Consider the following 22,606-nt stretch of genomic DNA (forward strand, 5'->3'; position numbering starts at 1 on the left):
CTTCAGTCCTGAGACTGGTTTGATGCAGCTCTCCATGCTACTCTATGCTGTGCAAGCTTCTTCATCTCCCAGTACCTACTGCAACCTACATCCTTCTGAATCTCTTGGTCTCCCTCTACGATTTTTACCCTCCACGCTGCCCTCCAATGCTAAATTTGTGATCCCTTGATGCCTCAAAACATGTCCTACCAACCGATCCCTTCTTCTAGTCAAGTTGTGCCACAAACTTCTCTTCTTCCCAATCCTATTCAATACCTCCTCATTAGTTACGTGATCTACCCACCTTATCCTCAGCATTCTTCTGTAGCACCACATTTCGAAAGCTTCTATTCTCTTCTTGTCCAAACTAGTTATCGTCCATGTTTCACTTCCATACATGGCTACACTCCATACAAATACTTTCAGAAGCGACTTCCTGACACTTAAATCTATACTCGATGTTAACAAATTTCTCTTCTTCAGAAACGATTTCCTTGCCATTGCCAGTCTACATTTTATATCCTCTCTACTTCGACCATCACCAGTTATTTTACTCCCTAAATAGCAAAACTCCTTTACTACTTTAAGTGTCTCATTTCCTAATCTAGTTCCCTCAGCATCACCCGATTTAATTTGACTACATTCCATTATCCTTGTTTTGCTTTTGTTGATGTTCATCTTATATCCTCCTTTCAAGACACTGTTCATTCCGTTCAACTGCTCTTCCAAGTCCTTTGCTGTCTCTGACAGAATTACAATGTCATCGGCGAACCTCAAAGTTTTTACTTCTTCTCCATGAATTTTAATACCTACTCCGAATTTTTCTTTTGTTTCCTTTACTGCTTGCTCAATATACAGATTGAATAACATCGGGGAGAGGCTACAACCCTGTCTCACTCCTTTCCCAACCACTGCTTCCCTTTCATGTCCCTCGACTCTTATAACTGCCATCTGGTTTCTGTACAAATTGTAAATAGCCTTTCGCTCCCTGTATTTTACCTCTGCCACCTTCAGAATTTGAACGAGAGTATTCCAGTTAACATTGTCAAAAGCTTTCTCTAAGTCTACAAATGCTAGAAACGTAGGTTTGCCTTTTCTTAATCTTTCTTCTAAGATAAGTCGTAAGGTTAGTATTGCCTCACGTGTTCCAACATTTCTACGGAATCCAAACTGATCTTCCCCGAGGTCCGCTTCTACCAGTTTTTCCATTCGTCTGTAAAGAATTCGCGTTAGTATTTTGCAGCTGTGACTTATTAAACTGATAGTTCGGTATTTTTCACATCTGTCAACACCTGTTTTCTTTGGGATTGGAATTATTATATTCTTCTTGAAGTCTGAGGGTATTTCGCCTGTCTCATACATCTTGCTCACCATATGGTAGAGTTTTGTCATGACTGGCTCTCACAAGGCCATCAGTAGTTCTAATGGAATGTTGTCTATTCCCGGGGCCTTGTTTCGACTCAGGTCTTTCAGTGCTCTGTCAAACTCTTCACGCAGTATCTTATCTCCAATTTCGTCTTCATCTACATCCTCTTCCATTTCCAAAATATTGTCCTCAAGTACATCGCCCTTGTATAGACCCTCTATATACTCCTTCCATCTTTCTGCCTTCCCTTCTTGGCTTAGAACTGGGTTGCCATCTGAGCTCTTGATATTCATACAAGTGGTTCTCTTCTCTCCAATGGTCTCTTTAATTTTCCTGTAGGCAGTATCTATCTTACCCCTAGTGAGACAAGCCTCTACATCCTTACATTTGTCCTCTAGCCATCCCTGCTTAGCCATTTTGCACTTCCTCTCAATCTCATTTTTGAGACGTTTGTATTCCTTTTTGCCTGCTTCATTTACTGCATTTTTATATTTTCTCCTTTCATCAATTAAATTTAATATTTCTTCTGTTACCCAAGGATTTCTATTAGCCCTCGTCTTTTTACCTACTTGATCGTCTGCTGCCTTCGCTACTTCATCCCTCAGAGCTACCCATTCTTCTTCTACTGTATTTATTTCCCCCATTCCTGTCAATTGTACCCTTATGCTCTCCCTCAAACTCTCTACAACCTCTGGTTCTTTCAGTCTATCCAGGTCCCATCTCCTTAAATTCCCACCTTTTTGCAGTTTCTTCAGTTTCAATCTGCAGTTCATAACCAATAGATTGTGGTCAGAATGCACATCTGCCCCTGGAAATGTCTTACAATTTAAAACCTGGTTCCTAAATCTCTGTCTTACCATTATATAATCTATCTGATACCTTTTAGTATCTCCAGGATTCTTCCAGGTATACAACCTTCTTTTATGATTCTTGAACCAAGTGTTGGCTATGATTAAGTTATGCTCTGTGCAAAATTCTACAAGGCGGCTTCCACTTTCATTTCTTCCCCCCAATCCATATTCACCTACTATGTTTCCTTCTCTCCCGTTTCCTACTGACGAATTCCAGTCACCCATGACTATTAAATTTTCGTCTCCCTTCACTACCTGAATAATTTCTTTTATCTCGTCATACATTTCATCAATTTATTCATCATCTGCAGAGCTAGTTGGCATATAAACTTGTACTACTGTAGTAGGCATGGGCTTTGTGTCTATCTTGGCCACAATAATGCGTTCACTATGCTGTTTGTAGTAGCTTACCCGCACTCCTATTTTCCTATTCATTATTAAACCTACTCCTGCATTACCCCTATTTGATTTTATATTTATAACCCTGTAATCACCTGACCAAATGTCTTGTTCCTCCTGCCACCGAACTTCACTAATTCCCACTATATCTAACTTTAACCTATCCATTTCCCTTTTTAAATTTTCTAACCTACCTGCCCGATTAAGGGATCTGACATTCCACGCTCCGATCCGTAGAACGCCAGTTTTCTTTCTCCTGATAACGACGTCCTCTTGAGTAGTCCCCGCCCGGAGATCCGAATGGGGGACTATTTTACCTCCGGAATATTTTACCCAAGAGGACGCCATCATCATTTAATCACACAGTAAAGCTGCATGTCCCCGGGAAAAATTACGGCTGTAGTTTCCTCTTGCTTTCAGCCGTTCGCAGTACCAGCACAGCAAGGCCGTTTTGGTTAATGTTACAAGGCCAGATCAGTCAATCATCCAGACTGTTGCCCCTGCAACTACTGAAAAGGCTGCTGCCCCTCTTCAGGAACCACACGTTTGTCTGGCCTCTCAACAGATACCCCTGCGTTGTGGTTGCACCTACGGTACGGCCATCTGTATCGCTGAGGCACGCAAGCCTCCCCACCAACGGCAAGGTCCATGGTTTACGCCTCTGGATAGAGCAAAATTTCTCGTCGTACTCCATTTATTTTTTTCACCTATCCTGCGATCATCTCACAATGATACAGAATGATATGCCGATCATAAAACAATGAAAAAAAAATACCTCTTATACATGTACGTATAGAATAAGAAAGGATGTGGTTACCTGATATGATCATTCATTGCAGGAGGCGATTTATAATTTTCTACTGTAGTCTTCTTTTGAAAATCATTTTATTTCTGTAATTTTGTCCTGTAGTCTTCTTTTGAAAACCAATATTTTTTGTATGATTGCAAGACTGTATCCTCAACATATTTTATTTTTATACACCTGAGATGGCAATACAGATTGCCGAAACTAGTAATTCAATAATTGTGCTAACATACGATGTTGCAAATAAATTGGTTTTCAAAAGAAGACTACAGTACAAGTAAGGATAGTATGGATATTTTATATTACTGTCATGATTTCGGCTTTTAGACGTTATCAACTACAACGATGTTGGTATTAAACTTTTTCAAATAAAGTCATCGTCAGAATCTGTTGAACCGGATGTCCCCTCCCTGTGTAGATACATACAAAATCACCGAAATTCTCTACACGCTGGGACACCCTGTTCATTAGATCTTGATGGTGACTTCACTTAAAGTTTAATTATACCGAATATTGTCGTACCTGATAATGACTTAAAAACTAAATCACGATAGTAATATAAAATGAAGAAGTCTGTGCAGTCAAACTGAAATATCATTCAAACATTACTGCATGGTTCAAATGGCTCTGAGCACTATGGGACTTAACTTCTGAGGTCATCAGTCCCCTAGAACTTAGAACTACTTAAACCTAACTAACCTAAGGACAACACACATATCCATGCCCGAGGCAGGATTCGAACCTGCAACCGTAGCGGTCGCGCGGTTCCAGATTGTAGCGTCTAGAACCGCTCGACCACGTCGGCCGGCTCATTATTGCATGACTGTGGCTCAGAATCACGGCAAGATTATCACTAGTAAGGATGTTTTTACGAGGGTGGGACAGGTGGCCGGTCCTGACCTTGTTGAAGAAACTACCCCGGTATTTGCCTGAAATAATTTTGGAAAACCATGGAAAAGCTAAATAAGTGTGGCCAGACACAGCAGACTCCATCCTCCCGAATACGAAGTCAGTGTCTTACGTAACTGGTCTGCCTCATTCGGTTGGTCCCTATTGCACAATGTTCTTTCAATTAGACATAGTTTGCACCAGACAAGCTGTAATATAAAAATAGTTTTCCAATGTTTCTTCGCATCTCTCTACACTATCATTGGATATACAACGGACATTTGCTGGTGACTCCGTCACCACGAACACGCTGCTATGCCTCTTGCAGTCCTTTCAATCTGTTCGGAAAACTGACTCCAGGGTCATAAACATGCTACAATGCCCCACGCAAGACTTCATGCCCTCCCATCCGTCTGTTTGGAAAACTGAGTTAGCATGCCCCCACGATGAAGAATATGTTAAGCTCAGGTTTACGTGTCTCACAGAAATAAGTCGCGACATATCACTTGGCAAAGCGTAATCTATGTTATGCTTAGTGGTGGAACCTGAAAACTTAGCACCGCAAGATTTCGCAGGATGATTGAGGACACTTCGTGTCCGAATAAGTTAAAGCTCAAAATATATATGAAAACCTTACCTGAATATGCTGAAATATGATAGACAAACTGAACTCAAAATTAGTGAAATGAAGATAAAATAGGCTCGCTAAAACAGCACTTGGTGAGCTAGGTTACCACTAACTTCAGTGTCAACGAAAGGCTATATCAGACTTCGGGAGTATTCTGGTCGTTCGACAACTGTCTCTGACCAGTCCACACCGTTTCCTTGGAGAGGATATCAGTAAACCACTCTTAGGCGAGCTTTAAGACACTCTTGTGCCAATTTGTTATACGTCAAATGTGGTTTAATAAAACAGAATTACGTCAAGTATATTCTTCAAATGTCCGAAAATACACACAATTTTAACACAGTGATCTATTATTTCCGGTGTTTAAGAAGGTGCACAATCTTGCGCGCATAATTCTAAACGGTACTATTGCTAATGGTTAATTTCCCCCCGAAAAATAGACCATGCTGTGCAGGGCCCCTGAGGTCACGAAACCCGCGACATGTGCTGCAAAAATATATTTAATCTAAGTGCCAAACAAAAATTAAATGAAAGTTAAGACAAACAGTAATTCATATAGAACATCAGGTGGCAATGAGACTGAAAGGACAACACTGTTTCCAGTTAGGGAGATTGCTTCGTGGTGATGGACGCGACAGGGTTACTTGATTATTTCTCTTCTTAATCTTCGTCAGCGTACAGAACTCTGTGACATCCTTGACTAAATTCGCTGCGAGACGAGGCAGTGTGCCAACGCTTAGAAGACAGCTTTTCGGCGTAATTCATTGATTTAATGTCGTCTTTGGCAGTTACTAGCAACCACAATAGGGAATGAGGTCACAACGTTTACCGTAACTACAGCTATGCTTGGTGGCGACTGTGAGATGGTGGATCCGATGAATACTGGACGGCACCTTCACTAGGCGCAGGCGCTGACTTCTGAGGAGGGACGGGGGAAAGAAGGGGGGGGGGGCGGCGGCGGGGGGGTGGGGGGGGGGGCGGAGAGGGTGGATCATACATCATAAACGTTCACCCCTTTAAAAAAATATACATTTCAATAAAAAGTTTTATATCTGTCAGTTCCCGAATTTTGTCAGCTAACTTTTGTCGAATAAATTAGCATGAAAACTGAGAATCTTCTAAATGCAAGAAATTCTAGAAAATTAGCACACAATCTATGCTTAACACAGGTTACATTTCAGTGTCTCCCTCCACATGGATGTGACTTGATCTCCTGGACTTGCCTCCAAGCAAGTAAATGCTTCCATTCAGAGGCTGACCGTACACGGCTCCAGACAACAAATCGGACACGATTCAGAAGTCCACAGGCAGGACCGGCAGACCACAGGAAGTTGAGTAAGGCAGGAAAGAGAAGGCCCTCCACTACGAAAAGAATAACAGAAGGGCTGACTTCTGATGGCCGAGCGGTTCTAGGCGCCACAGTCTGGAACCGCGCGACCGCTACGGTCGCAGGTTCGAATCCTGCCTCGGGCATGGCTGTGTGTGATATCCTTAGGTTAGTTAGGTTTAAGTAGTTCTAAGTTCTAGGGGACTGATGGCCTCAGACGTTAAGTCCCCTTGTGCTCAGAGCCATTTGAATTTTGAACTGACTCCTAAGCATAGATGGACCCTTCTCCTTATTCCCAGTGTGCCATAACTATAAGGAGAAGAACTGTATTCACTGTCGTAGTGTTAAGGGAAATGCTGATAATTGTAAATTGAAATTTCGATTTTTTTTTATTGCGTAAATTGGTTTCTACTACAGTTCTTAAATCAGGTGGATGACACATGTACACTATCTGATCAAAAGTACCCGGACATCTCTATTGCAATGTGGAACTGACCATTAGGCGCCATGAGAGGCAGACCACCAGCTAGAAAGGAGTATGAGAGTATGAGAAGCAGTAACAGCGGAATGGGTTTGTTCAGGAGAGCTCACTGACTTCGAATGTGTACTTTGGATGTCACCTGAGTAATAAATCCATCAGAAATATTTGAGCCCTTTTAGAGCTGCCCAAGTTCAAAATGGTTCAAATGGCTCTGAGCATTATGAGACTTAACATCTGAGGTCATCAGTCCCCTAGACTTAGAACTACTTAAACCTAACTAACCTAAGGACATCACACACGTCCATGCCCGAGGCAGGGTTCGAACCTGCGACCGTAGCAGCAGCGCGGTTCCGGACTGGAAGGCCTAGAACCGCTCGGTCACACAGGCCGGCGCTGCCCGAGTGTTGTTATGATTGATAAGTGGAAACGCAACGTAACAACCACAGATAGACCAAAGCCGTGCAGACTTCATGTACTGATGGACAAGGGACGGTCGATAATTGCAGAGGGTGACTGTAACAAACCGCGCAAAATCAGCGCAAGGAATCACTCGTCTGTTGCAAAGTTCAGCAATCCACTTAATACAATGAATGGGCGTAGACAATTGAAAAGAACTGGATATAATGGTCTGGCAGCTTCTCATAAGCCACAGCTACCTTTAGTCAGTGCTAAGCGAAACTTGAGCTGATGTAAAGAGCACCACCATTGTACAGTGCGTAACTGAAAAAAAAATTCTTGGGCATGATGAATCATGCTATAATCTGAGGGAGGGGTTCTGAGTTTGACGAATATCTGGAGAACGTTACCTGACATCACGTTGAGAGTCAACTGTTAAAAACGGAGGAGGTGGTGTTACTGTAGGGGGATGTTTATTTTTGAGTGTGGTCCCCTTGTTGCACTTAAGAAAAGGGTAAATGCTGGGGGGTATAAGTAATGTTTACAGCGGTAGGCAATGGTTTCTATAGACGAACAATTTGAAGACGATGACTGTATCAGCGTTACAATGCATCCTGTCATAAAGCAGCGTCTTGTAAGGATAGCGGCATCGACATTCTTGCCAACGAGGATCTTACAGCAGGCGCTAGCTGACTAGCCTTAGCTTTTGGAACTTTCCGTATTCTCTCACTTTTTCGGCGGACAGGGCATTACAAAAACTTTTCAGGTGCCACAGACGAAAGGCTCCTCATGAATCGGTGCAAGAGGCCAAGCCAGCTGCATTCCATCCACACCGTGGAGCTGCTGCTAGCGAGACTGGACGCTTGCAGAAGAGACATGAACTGAGACCAGTGTTCCGGCCCGCCTCCAAGTTAAATGACGTGTGACGCCTCATTAAGAACTACATAGATCTACGAGTTCCTACCGTGTATGGTGTCCACTGTGAATGTGATACATAGATCAAACTATTCGCACTGCCACAGAGCATTCACGACATATCAAACAAATGGAATTTGACAAGTTAACTATGGCTGTACATTGCCTAGAAAACGGACACAAAAAACAATTTGTAAAGACGAGAGTCTTTGCTCATACACGATCATGCTGGGATTCTGTTATAAAAGGAGCAGCTGGAACTGGAATAATTTACCACAGGTACACACTTCGTTTGACATGAGGGCGAGCTTTGGACATTGAGCGAAATCGAAGACGTAGGCTTGACACTTGTAGGGACGCGGGAGCGGCAGTTCAAAAAGTGACGCCACTTGGTTTTAGTAGCTGCCCAACTTGCCTTCCCCCCGTGCGTCACTTCAGCCCTCTCTGGAAGCTTCCAAATGGCTCTGAGCACTATGGGACTCAACATCTATGGTCATCAGTCCCCTAGAACTTAGAACTACTTAAACCTAACATCACACAACACCCAGCCATCACGAGGCAGAGAAAATCCCCGACCCCGCCTGGAATCGAACCCGGGACCCCGGGCGTGGGAAGCGAGAACGCTACCGCACGACCACGAGCTGCGGGCGGAAGCTTCCAGATGCTGCCATTATATCTATATAAGCACAACGCCATGCCAGCCCCTTAACTCCTGATAATGATGGTTTAGACAGCTATCGAAAACTTGAGTGTTTTATTTGTAGTGACTGGGCTTGTACACTGAGAAGATTTTATTTAAGCATGCCCCCACGAAAAACGCCGAGGACAGGAATACGCGAAATTAAGATAGCAAGTGTTTAATAGTGCACTTTGAGCGGTATTTAATAGAAACGTCGTATCATCCATGGCTTTTTGAGAACGAATGATTTTTGAAATTTGTCAGTTCCATCCATGTGAATGAGTGTGATACGGTTAGCCGTGTTTCCACGATTAGAAGCTGAATAAACTTCGTTAAAGAATGTCATTTTTATTACATTTATTTTACTTTTATTTACACGTCTGGTTCCGTTGGAACAAATTGAGGATCAAATCTCCAAGGTCATGGAACGTGTCAGTATATGAAATTACAACATAAAAGTAATAACAGATAAAAATAAAATGTTTATGAAACCACAAAAGTCAAACTATAAATTTCAGTAAACGCAGTCAACAATATAACATAAGAATCAGCTTAATTTTTTCAAGGAAGTCTTCAACAGAAAAGAAGGAGTGACCAATGAGGAAACTCTTCAGTTTCGATTTGAAAGCGCGTGGTTTACAGCTGAGATTTTTGAATTCTTGTGTTAGCTTATTGAAAAGAGATGCGGCAGTATACTGCACACCTTTCTGCACAAGAGTTGAAGAAGTCCGATCCAAATGCAGGTTGGATTTCTGTCGCGTATTAACTGTGTGAAAGCTGCTTATTCTTGGGAATAACGTGATATTGTTAACAAGAAACCACAGTAAAGAATATGTATATTGAGAGGCCAATGTCAAAATACCCGGACTAGTGATCAAGAGTCGATAAGAGGTTCGTGAACTTACAACACTTATTGCCCGAACCGCCCATTTCTGAGCAAAAAATATCCTTTTAGAATGGGAAGAGTTACCCCAAAATATAATACCATACGACATAAGCAAACAAAAATAAGCAAAGTAGACTAATTTTCATGTTGAACGATCACTTACTTCAGACACCATTCGAATAATGAAAATGGCAGCATTACGTCTTTGAACAAGATCCTGAACGTGGGCTTTCCACGACAGTTTACTATCTATCTGAACACCTAGAAATTTGAACTGTTCAGTTCCACTAATCACACGCCCTTTCTCTGAAATTAAAACGCCGGATTTTGTAGTGTTAGAAACTATAAAAACTGAGTCTTACTGTGATTTAACGTAAGTTTATTTTCTACACGCCATGAGCTTATGTCATGAACTGCACTGTTTGAAACCGAGCCAGTGTTGCACACAAAATCCTTTACTACCAGGCTAGTGTCATCAGCAAACAGAAATATTTTAGAGTTACCCATAATACTACAGCGCATATCATTTACAAGGTGCTACAAAAAGGTACGGCCAAACATTCGAAACATTACTCATACACAAATAAAGAAAAGATGTTATGTGGACATGTGTCCGGAAACGCTTAATTTCCATGTTAGAACTCATTTTAGTTTCGTCAGTATGTATTGCACTTCATCGATTCGCCGCCAGTTGGCCCAATTGAAGGAAGGTAATGTTGACTTCGGTGCTTGTGTTGACACGCGACTCATTGCTCTACAGTACTAGCGTCAAGCACATCAGTACGTAGCATCAACAGGTTAGTGTTCATCACGAACGTGGTTTTGCAGTCAGTGCAATGTTTACAAATGCGGAGTTGGCAGATGCCCATTTGATGTATGGATTAGCACGGGGCAATAGCCGTGGCGCGGTACGTTTGTATCGAGACAGATTTCCAAAACGAAGGTGTCCCGACAGGATGACGTTCGAAGCAATTGGAGGAGGAGGAGGAGGAGATTAGTGTCTAACGTCCCATCGACAACGAGGTCATTAGAGACGGAGCACAAGCTCGGGTTAGGGAAGGATGGGGAAGGAAATAGGCCGTGCCCTTTCAAAGGAACCATCCCGGCATTTGCCTGAAGTGATATAGTCGAAGTAATTGATCGGCGTCTTAGGGAACACGGAACATTCCAGCCTATGACTCGCGACTGGGGAAGACCTAGAACGACGAGGACACCTACAATGGACGAGGCAATTCTTCGTGCAGTTGACGATAACCCTAATGTCAGCGTCAGAGAAGTTGCTGCTGTACAAGGTAACGTTGACCACGTCACTGTATGGAGAGTGCTACGGGAGAACCAGTTGTTTCCGTACCATGTACAGCGTGTGCAGGCACTATCAGCAGCTGATTGGCCTCCACGGGTGCACTTCTGCGAATGGTTCATCCAACAATGTGTCAATCCTCATTTCAGTGCAAATGTTCTCTTTACGGGTGAGGCTTCATTCCAACGTGATCAAATTGTAAATTTTCACAATCAACATGTGTGGGCTGACGAGAATCCGCACGCAGTTGTGCAGTCATGTCATCAACACAGATTTTCTGTGAACGTTTGGGCAGGCATTGTTGGTGATGTCTTGATTGGGCCCCATGTCCTTCCACCTACGCTCAGTGGAGCACGTTATCATGATTTCATACGGGATACTCTACCTGTGCTGCTAGAACATGTGCCTTTACAAGTACGACGCAACATGTGGTTCATGCACGATGGAACTCCTGCACATTTCAGTCGAAGTGTTCGTACGCTTCTCAACAACAGATTCGATGACCGATGGACTGGTAGAGGCGGACCAATTCCACGGCCTCCACGCTCTCCTGGCCTCAACCCTCTTGGCTTTCATTTATGGGGGCATTTGAAAGCTCTTGTCTACGCAACCCCGGTACCAAATGTAGAGACTCTTCTTGCTCGTATTGTGGACGGCTGTGATACAATACGCCATTCTCCAGGGCTGCATCAGCGCATCAGGGATTCCATGCGATGGAGGGTGGATGCATGTATCCTCGCTAAAGGAGGACATTTTGAACATTTCCTGTAACAAAGTGTTTGAAGTTACGCTGGTACGTTCTGTTGCTGTGTGTTTCCATTCCATGATTAATGTGATTTGAAGAGTAGTAATAAAATGTGCTCTAACATGGAAAGTAAGCGTTTCCGGACACATGTCCACATAACATATTTTATTTCTTTGTGTGTGAGGAATGTTTGCTGAAAGTTTGGCCGTACCTTTCTGTAACACACTGTATATTAATAAGGAACAGGAGTGGTCCCAACACTGATCCCTGGGGCACCCCCCCCCCCCCCCCATTTGACTGTACCCCAGTCAGACCCCACATCACAGCCATTCTCGATACTTTGAATAATTACCTTTTGCTGTCTGTTGTTAAAGTAAGAGGTGAACTAATTGTGAGCTACTTCAGGTATTCCATAATGGTCTGACTTCTGAAGTAATATTTTGTGATCAACACAATCAAACACCTTAGTCAAATCAAAAATATGTCTAGCGTTCGAAACCTTTTGTTTAACCCATCCAGTACCCCACAGAGAAAAGAGAATATAGCATTTTCAGTTGTTAAACGACTTCTAAAGCCGAACTGTACCTTTGATAGCAAATTATGTGATGTAAAATGATCAATTATCCTTACGTGCACATCATTTTCAATAACTTTAGCAAACACTGATGGCATAGAAATAGGTCTAAAATTGTCTACGTTATCCCTTTCTCCCTTTTTATAAAGCGGCCTACCACCTGTTAGCGTCCGTAGACGGAAATTTGAATCGTCAATTTTATCAGAGGACCAGGAATTTAAAGGACTGTATAATGGTTCGGATTCATTGGGCTTGCAATGAATGACAACATATGCAGAAAGCACTTATTACTGACAACAATCACACAAAAAGAAATTATACATATTCGTCTTTTAGCGTACGAGGCGCGCAGGCTCCGACATGCGACAGCCACCCGACCGAGTGTCCGTTCGCAACTCTCACTCTCGCCGTGGCGAGTGCCCTATTAGCCACCCTTGGAGGGGCGGCGTACAGGCCAATGCTCCTCAGGTACAAGTTACTCGAGAGAACTCTCCAGTGACTCGGCCGAGTGTAGCGACCGAAGATACTGGCCGCCAAGGAAATATTAATTTCTTTTTAAAGCGATACAAGCCAAGCTAAAGCGTGAAAGAGATCATTTTGAAATATATACGAGTATATCATTACGTCTTTTAACCAGTCTTTTTGTTACTACAGTTTGTGACTGGCGCCTTAGAAACACAATCGCATAAACAAAGAATACACTGAAACATAAGAGGCGCCTTAGAAACACAATCGCATAAACAAAGAATACACTGAAACATAAGAAATAATAAAATTCACTGAGTCTGCTACAAGGTAATCACACAACAAGAGAAAGAAACCGTACAAGGAGAAAAAAACACAAATACACTGTTTACTTGTGTATCACTTCATTCAATAAACAACATAGATTGCAGATTGGGATCTTGTGGTATACGAAAAGTGGCCACTCACACCATTCCATCATGCCCAGGGTCTACTCCTTCAATGATGGCCAGCTTCCAGCATAAGGATGGCAGCTTGTCTTCCCTTACTACGACCAATGCGCCAGGCTTCACTCTCTGACTGGGGGCCATCCAATTAGCCAGCTGATGCAGATGATGTAGGTAGTCAGATGACTAGCACTGCCAAAAGATCTGGGACCCTTGCTGCAGTAGACCTTGTGAGCAAGCTCAGTTTGGTTGTAACTTGATCTGGCTGAGGAATACTTATGACAGCAGTTACAATTAGGAAGTGACTTGGGGTGAGGCCTTGAGGGTCAGAAGGATTGGATATTGGTGTGAGAGGACGAAAGTTCAAGCAAGCCTCAATTTGAGAAGTCAGGTTTATCACCTCTTCAAATGTTGGACATAAGGTTTCCATCGTTCGCTGCAAGTGGTACATGAAGGACTTCACTCCTGCTTCCCACATTGCGCCAAAGTTTGGTGACGCTGAAGGTATGAAGTGCCAATCGATGTCTTCTTCATGCATGAAGCTTTTCACCTGTGTCTGCTGGTAATGACTGCTCACATCAGCTTGTAACTCACAGAGTTCCCGACTAGCTCCGACACAGTTTGTTCTGTCACTGTACAAGTTTTGGCACCTGCCCCTTCGTGACACAAGTCTTCTAAGGGTCGACAGCAATCCTTCAATAGTCATGTAGCCAACTACCTCCAAATGCACTTCTCGTGTTGCCAGGCGCACAAACAGGGCAACACAGCAATATTCCTTTTTCTTGGATCGCTGTGAGCCAGTTTTCACGTAGAACGGTACTGTGTAATCAACCCTGCAGCTGAAGAAAGGCCTCACAACTTCTACATGTGGGCGTGGAAATTCTCCGAAGAGCTGATGTGCACGCTTTGCCTTTAATCGCTGACAAGTCAGACATTGATGCAGAACACGCCGGATTGCATTTCGTCCGTTACATATGCAGTATTGCTTCCTGAGAGCTGTAAGCAACGGTTTACAACCAGCGTTGGAAAGACGACGATGTTCGCTTTCCACTATTAGTCTTGTTCGATGATGATGAGATACCAATATCAGTTAATACTTATCCTGGTATGACAGGTCAGTATTTTGTAGCCTGCCGCCAATCCGTAGTAATCTCGTGTCATCGAGGATAGGATGCACTGATTTGAGCTTGATATTATTTCCTACTAGCTTGTTAGTCTTCAGTTGGTAGATTTATGTTGCATATGTGCCTTCTTGAGTTATTCTGATGCACTGTAGCAAGGCATCCTCCAGTTCATTGCGAGACAAGTCAGCAGTTACTCTCGTTTCTCTTGCAGTTTTGCAGTTATTAATAAATCCGACCGAGCAAGGTCGCGCAGTGGTTAGCACACTGGACTCGCATTCTGGAGGACGACTGTTCAAACCCGCATCCAGCCATCCTGATTTAGGTTTTCTGTGATTTCCCTAAATCGCTTCAGGCAAATGCCGGGATGCTTTCTTTGAAAGAGAACTACAGACTTCCTGCCCCATCCCTAATCCGATGGGACCAATGACCTACCGTCCCCCAAGCCAACCAACCAATAAATCAGATACAGTGTGACATTATGAGCTGTAATCGTGACAACTTCGAGAATCGACAGGTGAGATCATCTTGGATTACTGTGCCCATGTGACAGAGGTTTTGGCTCCTTCTTTTGAAAACTCCTGAGGTGCATAAGCATAGAGGCATCTAATACGGGTCATGAAAAATGGAAATGCCATGTGGCTAAGGCCTCCTGTTGGGTAGACCGTTCGCCTGGTGCAAGTCTTTCGAGTTGACGCCACTTCAGCGACTTGCTTGTCGATGTGGATGAAATGATGATGATAAGGACAACACAACACCCAGTCCCCGAGTGGCGAAAATCTGTGACCCAGTCGGGAATCGAACCTGGGCCATTAGGTATGGCATTCCGCCGCACTGACCACTCAGCTACGAGGGGCGGACATACTGGCCGTGAAGTGACATCTTCTTTAAGCCGGGCTGGTCCTTCCCACCACAAGCCGTTTTCTTGCAGAACTGCAGGAGACACTCCTTGCTAAGTCAGATCAACTGGGTTTTCCATTATAGATACATGCCTCCACACCGCAGCTACTGTGGTGTCCTGTATCTCGGAAACACTGTTCCACAAGAACGTCTTTCACCACTTGGGTGGAGCCTCAAGCCATGCCAGCACAATGGATGAATCAGTCCACAGATAAGTTAGCTCAATGTTTATACCCAGAGCGCGAACAACATGCTGCAGTAGTCGTGAAAGCAAGGGAGCTACATAGAGTTTCAAGCAATGTAACGACAGCCTTTTCAGTGGAACCACTAGTGGTTTGGAGCTCAATAGTTTGACACATGTCACTCCATGGTGATAAGTTGATCGTACATAGATACAACAGCCACAGGCCTTCTCCGAAGCATCGCAGAATCCATGTAGTTATATGCTGACAGGTCTCTCCTCTGCAATAACTCTACAATCAACAGACATGTTGTCTGTCATATGAATTTGGCTGTATAGTATCTTCCATAAGCAGTGCAAGAGCTTTAACTTATGCTGCCATAGACGTTGCAAAAATATCTTAAATGTGATCACAATGGGACTAATTAATCCCAATGGATCAAAAATGGATGACGTGACAGACAGTACAGTGTGTTTTGTGAAGCAGTAGACATTACGTTCTGGTTTAATATTGTTCACAATTTGAAAATGATCAGCAGTTGGATGCCAGATTAAACATCCTCATTGTTACCAAGCCGTAAAGGTAGTTGTGTTTCTCGTAACTCTGCGGGTATATGTTCCAGTAGTTCCACACTGTTGCTGCACCGTTTCCATAACGAGAACCCACCTTTCTTCAGTAGCTTCGTGAGATCTTGCTGGACCTTGATTGCAGCCTCTGCTGTATCGCAGCCTGAGATACAATCGTCCACATAGAAATCACTAGCAAGAATGTTTACTGCCTCGCTCCGCTCACCCTCTTCACGAGATAATTGTGGCAGACACCATACTGCAAGAAAGGACGTACAAGCCATTCCATAGGTGACTGTCTTTAAATGGTGTTCCTACAGTGGTGCAGATCTACACTATGCGATCAAAAATACCCGGACACCTGGCTGAAAATGACTTACAAGTACGTGGCGCCCCCCATCGGTAAGACTGGAATTTAGTTTGGTGTTGGCCCGCCCTTAGCCTTGATGACAGCTTCCACTCTCGCAGCAATACGTTCAATGATGTGCTGGAATGTTTCTTGGGGAATGGCAGCCCATTCCTCACGGAGTGCTGCATTGAGGAGAGGTATCGATGTCGGTCGGTGAGGCCTGGCACGAAGTCGGTGTTCCAAAACATCCCAAAGGTGTTCTGTAAGATTCAGGTGAGGACTCTGCGCAGGTCAGTCCATTACGGGGATGTTATTGTCGTGTAACCACCCCGCCACAGCCCGTGCATTATGAACAGGTGCTCGATCGTGTTGAAAGATGCAATCGCCATCCCCGAATTGCTCTTCAACAGTAGGAAGCAAGAAGATACTTAAATCATCAATGTAGGCCTGTGCTGCGGTAGTGCCACGCAAAACAAAAAGGCGTGCAAGCCTCCCTCCATGAGAAACACGACCACACCATAACACCACCGCCTCTGAATTTTACTGTTGGCACTTATGTTGGCGCTACACACGCTGACAGATGACGTTCACCAGGCATTCGCCATACCCACACCCTGCCATCGGATCGCCACATTGTGTACCGTGATTCGTCACTCCACACAACGTTTTTTCACGGTTCAATCGTCCAATGTTTACGCTCCTTAAACCAGGCGAGGCGTTATTTAGCATATACTGGCGTGGTGTGTGGCTGACGAGTAGCCGATCTACAATGAAATCTAAATTTTCCCACCTCCCACCTAACTTTGTACTTGCAGTGGATCCGGATGCAGTTTGGAATTCCTGTGTGATGGTCTGTATAGATGTCTGCCTATTACACATTACGACCCCCTTCAACTGTCAGTGGTCTCTGTCAGTCGACAGACGAGATCGGCCTGTACGCTTTTGTGCTGTACATGTCCTTTCACATTTCCACTTCACTATCACATCGGAAACAGTGGACCTAGGGATGTTTAGGAGTGTGGAAATCTCGCGTACAGACGTATGACATGAGCGACACCCAATCACCTGACCACGTTCGAAGCTCGTGAGTTCTGTGGCGTTCCCGGTTCTGCTCTGTCACGATGTCTAATGACCACTCAGGTCGCTGATACGGAGTACCTGGCAGTAGGTTGCAGCACAATGCACGTAATATGAAAAACGTGCGTTTTTGGGGGTGTCCGGATACTTTTGATCACATACTGTATTATCACTCCTCCACAATATTCGTTCGTAAGCGCGATCTTCATCCACCACCAGAACTTGTCGATACATCTGCTCTGTGTCTGCTACAAAGGCAATCCCGATGCTTGGGGAAGCGTAATATTATGGAGCACAAATCCTGTTGAATGGATGGACCTGTCGTTAGTAAACTGTTTACTGACAAATTCGTGTTCGTCTTGGCGGAACAGTTAAACAGTACTCTTGTTTTAGCAGCTGACGTAGCTTCCTTAAGTAGAGTATGATGTGGCATGTACTATGAAATGGCAGCTGTCGTGACTACTGGTTCCGTAAAGACAGTATGATGTGGCATGTACTATGAAATGGCAGCTGTCGTGACTACTGGTTCCGTAAAGACAGTATGATGTGGCATGTACTATGAAATGGCAGCTGTCGTGACTACTGGTTCCGTAAAGACAGTATGATGTGGCATGTACTATGAAATGGCAGCTGTCGTGACTACTGGTTCCGTAAAGACAGTATGATGTGGCATGTACTATGAAATGGCAGCTGTCGTGACTACTGGTTCCGTAAAGACAGTATGATGTGGCATGTACTATGAAATGGCAGCTGTCGTGACTACTGGTTCCGTAAAGACAGTATGATGTGGCATGTACTATGAAATGGCAGCTGTCGTGACTACTGGTTCCGTAAAGACAGTATGATGTGGCATGTACTATGAAATGGCAGCTGTCGTGACTACTGGTTCCGTAAAGACAGTATGATGTGGCATGTACTATGAAATGGCAGCTGTCGTGACTACTGGTTCCGTAAAGACAGTATGATGTGGCATGTACTATGAAATGGCAGCTGTCGTGACTACTAGTTCCGTAAAGACAGTATGATGTGGCATGTACTATGAAATGGCAGCTGTCGTGACTACTGGTTCCGTAAAGACAGTATGATGTGGCATGTACTATGAAATGGCAGCTGTCGTGACTACTGGTTCCGTAAAGACAGTATGATGTGGCATGTACTATGAAATGGCAGCTGTCGTGACTACTGGTTCCGTAAAGACAGTATGATGTGGCATGTACTATGAAATGGCAGCTGTCGTGACTACTGGTTCCGTAAAGACAGTATGATGTGGCATGTACTATGAAATGGCAGCTGTCGTGACTACTGGTTCCGTAAAGACAGTATGATGTGGCATGTACTATGAAATGGCAGCTGTCGTGACTACTGGTTCCGTAAAGACAGTATGATGTGGCATGTACTATGAAATGGCAGCTGTCGTGACTACTGGTTCCGTAAAGACAGTATGATGTGGCATGTACTATGAAATGGCAGCTGTCGTGACTACTGGTTCCGTAAAGACAGTATGATGTGGCATGTACTATGAAATGGCAGCTGTTGTGACTACTGGTTCCGTAAAGACAGTATGATGTGGCATGTACTATGAAATGGCAGCTGTCGTGACTACTAGTTCCGTAAAGACAGTATGATGTGGCATGTACTATGAAATGGCAGCTGTCGTGACTACTGGTTCCGTAAAGACAGTATGATGTGGCATGTACTATGAAATGGCAGCTGTCGTGACTACTGGTTCCGTAAAGACAGTATGATGTGGCATGTACTATGAAATGGCAGCTGTCGTGACTACTGGTTACATATGTCCTAAGTCTTCTTTCTCTCTCATAAACTCTGTGCAGCTTTCCTTAACCTTCGGTAATTTCGCTAGTTTCTGTTCAATCTGAGAGAAGCGTTTTGCTCCAGTGTGGAAAGAATTGCTGTTCGCGAAACGGGAGACGAACAACGAAGCTGCTTGTGGAATCTTTAGTTGTGTGTTTCACAAAGTGTGCTTCTCATTTGTCCTCTTCTTTCGTCATTGCAGTACGATTTAATTCTTCTACATCCCAGAATTTCTTTAAGAATGTTTGAACGTCAGTGTTGGTTTTTACAAAGGACGACATGACTGGCCGTCTTGACGAAATGTTGTGCTCTACTATTTGACACTAATCCAAGCTAGTTCTGTCTCTTGAAGCACAGGATCACCACTTCCTATGGAGATAGTCCTGCCTTCTGAATCTATGGGCAAACTTCTGCTCCCAGCAAACACATCGATCTTTCCAGGTGACCAAAATTCTGGATCAACTGGTTGTACACTCGTCATGTCTCACATACTGGGATCAATTGTTTGTGCCGGCAAGACGTCAGTTCTCTTCGGCAAAACTAAGCATTCGGCAGATGACATGAAGTTGTTTATACAAGAGCCGACTTGAACAGAGACGCTGTGTTCTGTTTCTGAGAGGGCTGGACTTATTCCTTGATTCGGTACTCTGCTGTGCCATCTTTGAAGTCTGAGGCGTTGTGCGCATGCTTCCGATATAAAACATGATTGCGACCCAGAATCTCAGAGGGCACCCCAAGTTTGCCATTTGCCCCTGCTATCTCGCAATCTTACTCTCGCCGTCGCAAGCAGCACTCGTTTGCCAGAACTGACTTTCAATGAGCAATAACTCTACATACTTGAATGTATGCCACTGTGCTTGCTCTGCATGTTACTTGGACAATTCTTCCTTGTTCCATCTTCTGCGTGTAGCAACGTGTGGTGTCGTTTTCCACAAGCATGGCAACAAACAGATTTACAACAAGAAGCCCTGTGATCACGCTTCAGACAATCGTAGCACAAATTGTTACGTTTCACAATAGCTTTGCGTTTGCTACACATGTAGCCTGTCAAAATTTGTTGCACTTGTGCAATGCGTGAGGCAGGTTGTAGATGACACATGCAGTACTAGTGGCGACGTAGGTTTGTCTCGAATGCCCATAAAAATGAAATGATCGTGTGGCATTGTTGACCGTGAGGCCCCCATTTAGGGAAGTTCGGCCGCAGGTTGCAACACTTATTTCAGGTGACGCCACATTGAGCGACTTGCATGTCGGTGATGATAAATGGATGAGGAGGACAGCACAACACCCAGAAGTGCACAAGCGGAGCAAATCTTCGATCCACCAGGCAGCCGAACCCTGGCGCGTTGCATGGTAGGCAAGCACGTCACCACTCTGCTAAGCAGGCAGACTCGAGGGCCCAACGCGCTTGGCGTTGGAGGCGTTCTATTGTTTGTCCCCAGATGTGCTGTGTCGTGGTGATACTGCAGCATTAATGATTTCCAATGGTTTGAATTTATTTTCGAGGAAAGCACACGTCCGCCGGCCGGAATGGCCGTGCGGTTCTAGGCGCTACAGTTTGCAACCGCGTGACCGCTACAGTCGCAGGTTCGAATCCTGCCTCGGGCATGGATGTGTGTGATGTCCTTAGGTTAGTTAGGTTTAAGTAGTTCTAAGTTCTAGGGGACTGATGACCTCAGTAGTTAAGTCCCATAGTGCTCAGAGCCATTCGAACCAAAGCGCACGTCCCTTTGAATGACGGAAAGTTATTGGAGCTCAGACGGGCTTCAGATTCTGTTCTTATAGACAGGTCAACCTTTTCTGTAAGGAACTGTGACAAAATTGTGTCTTGCAAGCCTACATTTAGTTGTAATGCCAACAGCACATGCACTTTGCTTGCAGCCTCTTTAAGAAGTGCACAAATATGCTTGCACATGCCCTAGTCATTGATGGCAGCGTTAACACTTTCTTCAGATGTGCCAGCGTAATCAGTCGAGGATTCGGGCATCTGTTGCAACCAATATCAAAGGCTAGCTTAAAATTAGTGCTAGTTACCGGAAGATGAGCAATTACATTGTGAGCTTCATTTGTTAATGAACTAAGCAACTGGTGATGTTTAGCAGTGTCCTCTAATTCCTCATTATGTACCATGAGACACAAAAATGTCATAAAAATACCTGAACTGAGTTACATCATCACTAAATGATGGCAGTTTTATCGTGCGAAACTTGATGCTATGTTTTGATGCATTCAAGGCAGACCCAACATCTGACGAAACCTTGTCAGCTGCGTTGGCATGATTCATCTGCATTGCTCTCAGTGTTTTCGAAATCTCAGAGATCATATTTCCAAAGGTTTCCCTGTCATCAGCATAAATGTTTACGTCTTCAAACAATTCGAGCTGTGACTGTGCGTCTTCATACTTCTCCACGATCTTTGGCAACTTTTATAGCCTGACAATAATACCCAAAGTGTCCAATTTTCCTTTTACGTCAAATTCGTTTTCAGACTTTAACAACCACGTGAGGTTTGCTTTCGCTGTCGAGCGTGCTGTAACAAGTTTCTTCCTTAACATTTCATCCCTCATGAAAGATTAGCGGTAGCGTGCAAGAGCAAAAACAGCAGTTAGGATGAGCGGAAATTAACAGAAAACAGGATAACCAGACCAGGTTCTTATCTTATAGATGAAAACGTCGATACCATTGGCTACGTCCCCATGCTGAACCACTGAAGCTCATTGCTGCCGTTTCACCTATGGATGGCTGCCACTGCATGCTACTGCGTCGAATCCATCACCATCCGGCCCAGATGGACCAAAATATTAGCATCCACAGATGGGTATTTGAATTGTCAATTTTACTGGAAGACCATGAATTTAAAGGACTGTATAATGGTTCAGATCCATTCGGATTGCAATGAATGACAACATATATAGGGAAGCACTTATTATTGACAACAATCACATACAAAGGCAATATATATAGCATACAAGACGCGCGGACCCCAAGCTACGACAGCCGCCCGACTGAGTGCCCATTCACAACTGTCTCTCCTTGGCGAGTGTTCCGTTAGCTGCCCTTGGAGGTGTGGCGCCTGGGCCAATGTCGAGAGAGGGCAGCGCTCTTCAGTGACTTGGCCGAGTTTAGCAACTGGTTAATTTTGTAGTAAATGGTTACAGACACATGAAATACATTTAGGCAGGAGTATCTTTCTATGCAAAAGTAGCTGCTGTACATCTCTCCTTCGAAGGTCTAGTTGTAAATCCATAGGAACATGATCAGTTCAGTCAAAATTTATGGGGGACTTGGAGGAGCTTACAGTCTGTGAGGAAATGTTTTGTGAACAGGAACATTCCTGATATGGACTAGCCTGCCCAGAGATCCGACCTTAACCCAATGGACCACTTTTCGATGGGCTAGACTGTCGACCACGCTGCAGATCCCCGTGTCTGACGTCACTACATTCTCTGCTTCCGGCTGCTATTTCACAG

The 22,606-nt window shown here is 44.1% G+C and overlaps 1 protein-coding gene across 1 annotated transcript; it reads right to left on the bottom strand.

The window, feature by feature from the left end:
• Nucleotides 1–13,308: 13,308 nt before the first annotated feature.
• On the bottom strand, nt 13,309–21,460 carry LOC124803317. Its single transcript, XM_047264500.1, has 2 exons — nt 21,294–21,460; nt 13,309–13,963 (listed from the first exon to the last, which is right to left on the bottom strand). Exons 1-2 carry the CDS (start codon nt 21,458–21,460, stop codon nt 13,309–13,311), a joined length of 822 nt encoding a protein of 273 aa, XP_047120456.1.
• Between the last annotated feature and the right edge of the window lie 1,146 nt (nt 21,461–22,606).

Source organism: Schistocerca piceifrons, chromosome 6 (assembly GCF_021461385.2).
Source record: "Schistocerca piceifrons isolate TAMUIC-IGC-003096 chromosome 6, iqSchPice1.1, whole genome shotgun sequence".
NCBI lineage: Eukaryota > Metazoa > Arthropoda > Insecta > Orthoptera > Acrididae > Schistocerca > Schistocerca piceifrons.